We start from the raw sequence: 8,753 nt of genomic DNA on the forward strand, positions 1-8,753 counted from the left end.
CAGCAAACAGACTGATGATGCGTTTGTCTGCTCTGTGTTGTCATGCGGGGCGAGTGTGCCTACTCGCACGGAGCTTCTTGGTCACATAGCTGCCCATCTGGAGAGTGGAATTGATGCTGTTATGTGTCCTTTTGTGGGTTGTGGTAGTGTGCTGAGGTCAGCAGGTTCCTTCAGAACACATGTTTCAAGGTATCACCGGGGCAAAACTGCAACACAGTGCACGGAAGTACCTGAAATTGAATCCAGTTCAGATCAAGAGCACAGTAGCACACCCCCTGCTGATGTTGGAGATAACTGTGAAAGGGAGTCTGGTTGTGACAGCGATTTGCCGCTGAACCCCTTTTTTTTTTTATAGTGATGTCATAATCGTGGAGTGCACGCCATTTTCCTGCTCATATGCTTTGGTGTTTACAAAAACAAAAGGAGCCTTTTTTATTTTGCAAACAAAATCTGTTGCAATCAATGCTCTATCTCGTCCACTTCTTTTTTTCTTGTCTATGTGGTTTACGTCCCTACCTTTCTTCAGCCTGAACCTACTAGCCAACAACATGTTCTAGTAAGCTGGTGCAGTAGTTTCAGGGTGGTATTCCCCACCAGTCTGTTTTTTGTCTTCTTTTTTTGGCGTGTCACAGCTGTTGCACTCAATTGTAGGGTGGTAATATAGTTCTACATTTCAATCAGTTTTCACTTTAATATCTCTACAGATGAATTCATCTATTATCAAGTAACTGTTATTTACTTTGATTTTTGGAATAATTGCAGGAAATCTTCCAGGAGAGGATGGCGGCCTGTGCGCCTGCATTATTTCAGATGATGGAGGAGGCGCCGACGAAACATACTATGGAACTGGTGGTGCGCGTGAGAGACGAAGGACAAAGAGAAAAAGCAGTCCAGGTAGCTGTGCTACCATTCCTCTGCGCGCATTTTAAGGAAGACAAGAACTACCTTTACCAAGTATTTGAAGTAAGTTTCACTTTGTTGCATTATGTTAGTACAAAACTGGACAGTAACATCTTTTCAGAAAGTGATGTATTGGTTTGTTGAGAACAGCTTTAGGTTCTAGATTTTATAGAATACAGTCGATCCCGGGTATATCAAACTATGATATATCGAATTATTGGCTATATCAAAAAGTTGAGAGATCCCCTTGAATTTCCCATGCAAAAATACGGGACTGCTGTACACATCTATCGAACTCACGCACAGCAGAACATCCGCTAAATTGAACTCTGAGCCACGCTAAAGCCCACAAATTGCATTTTTCCTAACAAATAATGATCATTTATAGCCACAATTCGACAAGTTCCGATCCCTTTTCGCGTGCAAGTGACTAAAAGGGGGTGCTGAAAAGTGAAACATTGAAACTCCATCTTGCTGATCTAGCTCGTTGCACAGCACTTGTGAGTGCACCGGTATGCTTGATGTGCGATCTGCAGGTTTTAACGTGGGGGCATGGTGATGACCGAGGGCACCAAAACGAAGTGGAATGACTTAAGGAAGTTTAGTGATCTCATTGCGATGTTCGCATTCAATCGTGTATGATGGCATGTGGGACTGAAAAGCGTGGCCTTCGAGATGTGCAACTTCATGAGGTATTTTGGTGCTTCCGGTTTTAGAACGCTCATTTCGGAGGCTACGCTTTTTTCTAGCTTTCCGCACCAAAGCAACAGCTGTCGGTTACAAAATGACAAAGCCACAAGTGACATCGCTATCACCAACATGCTGACGGTGGGAGCTTGCTCGTTTGTGGGCAGCATCGCCTTTTGTGGCTTGTGGACCTGTGTACTTCTCGCCTCGTTACTGATAAATCATCATTTGGAAGTCGGCGCTACACATTGATACGCTCGTAGCGATAAAAATCATGGCTGGTGCTAGGAGCGACCTCAAGTAAAGCACAGTCGTGAACTGTTTCTTTGCGGGCTTTGTGCCAGGTGACGACTTTGAGTGCGTCATGACTGCTGTCAAGGGCGTACAATGCCTCAGTAAATTCTATGCCTTGTTAGTGTTTTCGGGCACCATCTCGGACAGCGAGCGGCTTCATTGGAGCAGAAGACGACGTCGCTGGTTCTGACTGCATGGATGCCGAGATGATGCCCAATGTTGACGGTGCCGTGGAATTATTGCTTTCGCCACCAACGCTCTACGGAGCTTACATTGGCATTCAGTGCCACTCAGCGCTGTTGTGGCCGAATGAGCTGAATTTGCTTACTTGGAAGGGTCCAGTGATATTGAGGACAACTGAAACTTGGTGGCACGCAAAAAGAGAGAAAAGTTTACAGACTATTTTCAAGTGAAATGAAGTGCGATAACTTGCAAAAGTAGATGTTCAGGCCTTGTTCTTTATCATATTGTGAGAGAATCATTCTTTAAGTGCTTGTTAGGATTTCAAAAAACTGTTTTTAGGTCTGAGATGCTCTAATTTATGCCTTAAATACACATATTTTGTGTTTCGACTCATCGATATATTGAACTACATATATCGCGATCCCCTTCGAGTTCAATATATCTGGGATCGACTGAATGCTGTGCAGGTTTTTAGCACAAAACAATAGCTTTTTCAGTTGAATTTTGTGAAAAAAGCTGCTTTTGTATAAAGGAAAATTAAACTTTGACTGCTGAAATCAGTTTTCTTCTAATTTCACAATTTCTGAACTTTGAGCAGACTTAACTTTTTTACACTTCTTAATCGATGTATTTTCTTCCCATAAAGAACAAGTGCAATGCTACCGTATGAGAATTTAGTGACCGCTGCAGCAAAATTTTTTGACAGAACAAATATGCTAAACATCCAAAAATACCTAATTCATGAATTGCTGGACACAAGTTAAAAGGAGGATAGTGTAGCTTTGCATATCTTTTGCCTTTGTGCTTCATTTTAAGGTAATTTTGGTGGCTTTGTACAGCAGCATTATTCATTAAAATTACACCGGAACACGCGCTTTGTCACAAGTATCAGCATTTGAAGATAGTGTAAAAAAAAGGCAATTTTCAATTTTTTTGTGGAACTTACTTTGGTTATCCGCATTGTGTCGTAGTCACAAAAATGTTCTGAAAAAAAAAATACACTGCCCTTGAGCCAACAGTTAGTGCGGGCAGGTGCCATTGTTTCATCAGAGCCACTAGGATAGGGAGTGAAGTCCCCAAGCATCCGACTATAAAGTTCACAGAGTGAATGAGAAGGAACGTAGCGCTGTGAAAAGTGAGACTTCATGCAACAAAAACTGTGTTGGGGCATGGTGCACGCATGGTGAACCACAGTGCACAAACTTGGTTTACTAGCCTTTTTCAGGCTCAATGGGAAAAAAAGTGTTTGTGTGCAATCAGAGTGCTCCACATGCACAAAGCATTAGTTTTTTGCAATGCACTGCAGAACAATGTTTCTCGTCACTTTGGCTGTAGTGCCTCATTACGACGCAGTGAGGAGGGCACTAAGAATGGGAATAGGCCAGAGTTGTTGCAAGATGTTGCTCACTTTGTCCCTTGCTGTCGCACATGCAAAATAATTTTAAGCAATACTATCACCACTAACATTGATATATTGACCTGCAATCATTCAGAGTTGTCTATGATGTTGCTGTAATCCAAAGAGAAAAATGAATCAAAATGTGAGCAGGTTTTTTTGCGTGCTCGCTATCCATTCTACTTTGCTCTAAAATTGTTCCAAGTTTCAAGGCTCCTAGGTAGGTAATTTGTACTTGGTGCACACAGCCTGCAATAGACCAGGAACCATGGTGGAAAACGGAATTGCAGGGATCGCATCTCTGATTTATATATTGGAATGGCCGCAACTGTACATATCTCTTTGTGCTTTTGTGTACATGGGATATTTTTGCTCATCCAGGAGGGAACAAGCATCACTGAAAAGCTTGCCGAGTTGCCATCAACGCCTACAATCATTGCACTGGGTGAGTTCCCTTGTCGATATCATTATGTGTTGATTGTTGTGCGAGGAGGTCAAGTAAATTGATGACATTTTACAACATGAGTGTGAGCCTAACTCCAGCTACAAGGTGCAGTAGATACTTATACACTTAAATAACAGATGTTGTCGGAGGAGAAGAGTGGAAGATGAGGGCAGACCTGCAACTGGGTTTTATTCAGTACACTCATGCAGGGAACCTGCGTTCATTCTGATAGTCTGAGTGAAGTATCACAGACACAATCATTGCTTTTGTTCATTAGGAAAAAAGCCTAGGCAAGCTCAAGTGCCATTGGGTCACAACTGCATCTCAATTCTTGTCTTTGCCAGTAAAGTCTGCCATGGTTTACTAAAAGTAAACAATTCGTATGCATTTAAGTTGGGCAGGTGAGAACCTTGTCTGGTCTTTATCAAGGGCTGGTGTTCCCTACATCATTCATTTATACATTGACCTGTATGACCAATGTTAACATTCCTCCATGTCTGAGTGACTTCGTTATCCTACTTGACGAGCGCACGTCGAACTCAGTGGGGTGGCACTTAGTGCAATCTTGCACACCTCATAGAGGCAATGCGGGGTCTTAGCATTTACCTTGAACGGCACAGAAGAGTAACCTTCACCCACAAACTAGCTCACCAGACAAAATGCTGTGCTTTAATATTAACCCAACTTTAACATCAGATCATACATTCTGAACATATTTACCACGAGCATGTGAAGACTTATTTTATGATTGTGCGTATTCGAAGACTGAAAAAGGCCATTGCACATTTTTTCAAAGGAAGCCTTGGAAAAATTTTGGGAGCGTACAAACCACTAGTAGGGTGTGTAAAATTGCACTAAGTGCCACACCTTTTAGTTTGTTAGTTGCTTATCAAACCAGGAGGAATGTTTACATCAATCAAACAGGCCAATATATATATGAACGGCGCAGGGAACACAAGTTGTTGATTCCTGACAAGGGTCTTATCTGCCTCTGACTTCAGTGAAAGTCCATTGATTACTTGTCAGAAACTATGACAGCCATTACTGGCAAGAATGAAATTCGGAGATGCAGCCTTGACCAATTGGCTCCTAAGCTTGCTGAGGTCTTCTTTTTTTTTTTCAGGAGGAAAATGATTGGGCCAGCGTATTTGGCTCAGATTGTACAAGAATTAATGCAAGTCTATGATGCATAGATGAGGAATTTGCAGACTGTAGCGTGTAACCATACGTGTTCTAAATGAAGCCCATTGACGAGTCTGTACCCATCCTTGTGCTCTTCTCATATGTTTCATTTGAACCACACCTTGATAACCTTAAAGGGCTCCAACACGAAAAAGGGCAGCAGGTGCGAAGGTGGCCAGAAGTCTCGCACAAGTGTGCACACAAAGATAATGAAGTTGGCCCAGAAGCTGCGTTTCAATCAGTGAAAGTGTGAGCATGAATCATACACATTTTCTGATGATATCCGGTTATTAGAGCTGAATATTATCTTGATTGTGGCTTTGCATTTTCAATTTAATTTCTTTGTAAGTATTATGAGCCTGGCGTTTTCTTTTTTTTTGTCCTTCGGAGTGTAGTCAAAATATACTGCTATTATTTCACAAGAGCCAGCACATGAAAATGCACTCTCAATTGAGATTTCTATATACTGTGAATTGTGCCAAGGACATATAGTATGTTGTGAAAAGAGAAAAATGGAAGGTTTGGCCTTAATTTTATCCTAGTTATCAATCTCACTGATGCTTCGTTAAAGAACCCCAGGTGGTCGAAATTTCCGGAGCCCTCCACTACAGCGTTTCTCATAACCATATGTGGTTTTAGGACATTAAACCCCATATATCTATCTAATCTCACTGATGCTTATGTTAAACAGGGTTTGGAAATTCATTCATCTAAACCAAGGGCATACACAGAACTTTTTAGGGGGAGGGGGCCCTTTTTGATCTGAACCAGAGGTCTGGGCAGGCAAATGGTAATTTTGCGCTAAGTATTTCATGGAGAAAAAAGTTTGGGGGGAAGGAGGGGAGAGGCACGGGCCCGGTGTGCCACCGCCTGGCTACGAATAAGTGTAGTGTATATTCACATGATGTTTCTTAGTTCAGGTCAAGCTCTTTCAGTTTTTTTACAGGATCCTCAACCCCCCCCCCCTCCCACCTCAGCATAGTGAAAAAAAACATTCTGTGATCAATAAACAGTGCTTAAAAAATTTCACTAAAGCTGCTGCTTGGGCGAGTTGGTTCATGATTAAAATATGTGCCGTCTTTTTTTGCGCTGGTAAATCTATATTAAGAAAGTTCAGCCATAATTTGTAGCTATATGTGGCACATAGAGCTTAACAGCAGAATGCAAAGTTGAAAATCAGTATAGGTATTCACCCGTGCATTCTGCTATACAATAGCAACAAATATTTCTGAAAATGTAACTGCTCATTCTGAGCATGATCAGAGCCAGTGGGAAACTTCTCAGGAGCGCCGGGCAGGCCCTATACATCCTGTGCATTTTTGCTGATTTTAGGTAGTTTTCTCAGTGACTAAAAGGGATATTCATATAATCCATACATCATTTTCTTCCAAACTTTTTGCTCTTTTAACTTCATAATATAGAATTTTTGTGAATTTTTTACCACTAGAGCTTGACTTTTGAGTTAATTGGCATCTATGAAAATTTGTAACACAATAACGGTAAAGTGCATAGCTTCTATTTTGCTTCAGTAGCTGTATACAAAAAAAATAATCAACTGGTTATCTTAAAATACATGGGAAATAATGGTAGCTAAGTAATAAAAAACTGTTTTGAGATATGGAATAAAGTTCAAAAACAGGTGAAAAGTGATCGCACTGTCAGAAACACTGTTCAATTATTTTGTTTAGTAGTTACAAGCTTGGTAATCACTGCCAAAGTCAATTTTTCGCCGTGGAGCCTCTCGCAATGCTTGTCTTGTTTTTTTTTTTTTGTGAGATGTCATTCAGCTCTATCTGCAACGTATCGTCAAGTGTGGTCAACGATTTCCAGCAAATTCATTGTAGTTTGGCCAAGCTTCAATCCTATCTCAGAATAGAGGCTCGTGTGATACTACCATTATTAAATGCAAAAAAAATATTCAATGTCGCCATTTCTAGGACTCTCACCCTAAACAAAGAAAGGAAAGATTCTGTGACTCAATTCCCATTAACTCAACACTTACACTGAGTCGTTCTCACACATTGTTATTCAGTTGCATCAGAAATATTAGTCCATGTCCATTAGAGCATACCCGTTGTCCCCATGTATATACGTGATTCACCTCGAAAGATGCTGAAAAGGCTGGGAGGTTTAACAATAAAGAGCTTGCTGGTTCAGCACCTCAGTACGTCACAGGGATTTATTCACATTAACAAGAAAACTGTACGGGCTTCAACGAAATTTACACTTCCTCAGAACCTTCTTTACCCCCAGCATCTAAGGTTATCGACAAGCACGGCAAATGCAAGGTGTAATGATGCTAGGAGCTGAAAGTGTTCCAACCTATGTATTCTGAAGGCGGATTGTGAATACAAAGGTGCACAGTGTCTTCGGACTGCTTTAGAAGTTACCCGACAATCTTCTATACACAGCTGACTCTAGACAAGCATTTTGACTTTTGTACGTCAGAAAATTAGGCCGTAAGCATAGAGCGAATGCAAGGGGCTTGCACTAGAGTGTGTTTTCACTGGCTACTTCCTTTTGGAAAAACTGGTTTTGAGCCACCAAAAATGCTGTTTATGAAAAGCACGAATGTGGATGCACAAAGGGACACCCCTCCCCAAATTGCAAAGAAAACAAAGCGATTTTTTTTTTCACATTTTGCTCTACCACGTGCCCCTACTTTTTGTATCAAGGGCCATATACATACACAGAGAAGGCATTATAAAGTGTGTGTAAGTTGCTTCTTGCATTCATTTGATCACTTGTTTTTCACATTCTTTTCAGGCATAAACATGCTGAAGTGATGAAGAATGGTGATGTAGCAAGCTACAGCACATGTATTATATGTAAATAAATTCATCTGTGTTTTGTTAATGTTGCATTATTATTTATATGGTATGCAGCAGCAGGGGTGGTTTACACACACACAGTACATAAAGACTGCATTAGTGTAGGTTGAAACAGTACATAAAATTGGACATAAAACTCAATCATGAGAATCTACAGGCAGCCACATAAACATTCCATTCCATCCCGTAAAACATCGGCTTTTCGACAGTACTGGTCAACAAAAGCTTGTGTTAGTTTTTCACAAATTAAGTTACTACCAAAACTAAGTTTATTTTATGCTCAGTGAAACAACTCTTTCCTTCAAGGCAAAGAAACTACACAAAACCTTAGTCAAGCACAGAAAAGCCATTAAACGAAACCAGGTGTTTTACTGAAGCTTCTGTTTTCATTAATAATAACGGAATAATTTACAGCCAGACTGCTCTACAGCGATCTCCGTTTATTCCTCCTCTAAATACAGCAAATTCTGTATTCCTACAAACAGAGTCATGATGTGTTTGAGATAACAGATTTGCTGTGTTTGGGATAACAGATTTGCTGTGTTTGGAATAACAGATCTGCTGTGTTTGGAATAACAGATTTGCTGTGTTTGGGTTAACAGATTTGCTGTGTTTGGGTTGACAGATTTGCTGTGTTTGGGTTGACAGATTTGCTGTGTTTGAAATAACAGATCTGCTGTGTTCAGGAATACAGATATGATGTGAAAGAGAATACGGAAAAATGTATAACAGAGACTTCGTGATACGGAGCCTGCTGTTACTCATTTACAGAATGCCTCCGGCAACGATTTACCAGCAGCTTTTGCTGTGTACCGAGACATTTTTTTTTACAGTG

At 40.8% G+C, this 8,753-nt stretch overlaps 1 protein-coding gene across 1 annotated transcript in view; it reads left to right on the top strand.

Moving 5' to 3' along the window:
• Positions 1–7,938, top strand: part of LOC142790719 (uncharacterized) — a 47,408-nt gene extending 39,470 nt beyond the window's left edge. Inside the window, exons 5-7 of the mRNA XM_075885333.1 lie at positions 763–963; positions 3,842–3,905; positions 7,854–7,938. Coding sequence (XP_075741448.1) covers positions 763–963; positions 3,842–3,905; positions 7,854–7,873 — 285 coding nt within the window. The 3' untranslated portion in view covers positions 7,874–7,938. The remainder of the gene's footprint in view (positions 1–762; positions 964–3,841; positions 3,906–7,853) is intronic.
• The last annotated feature ends 815 nt before the right edge of the window (positions 7,939–8,753 follow it).

This window comes from Rhipicephalus microplus, unplaced genomic scaffold, assembly GCF_043290135.1.
Source record: "Rhipicephalus microplus isolate Deutch F79 unplaced genomic scaffold, USDA_Rmic scaffold_122, whole genome shotgun sequence".
Classification (NCBI taxonomy): domain Eukaryota; kingdom Metazoa; phylum Arthropoda; class Arachnida; order Ixodida; family Ixodidae; genus Rhipicephalus; species Rhipicephalus microplus.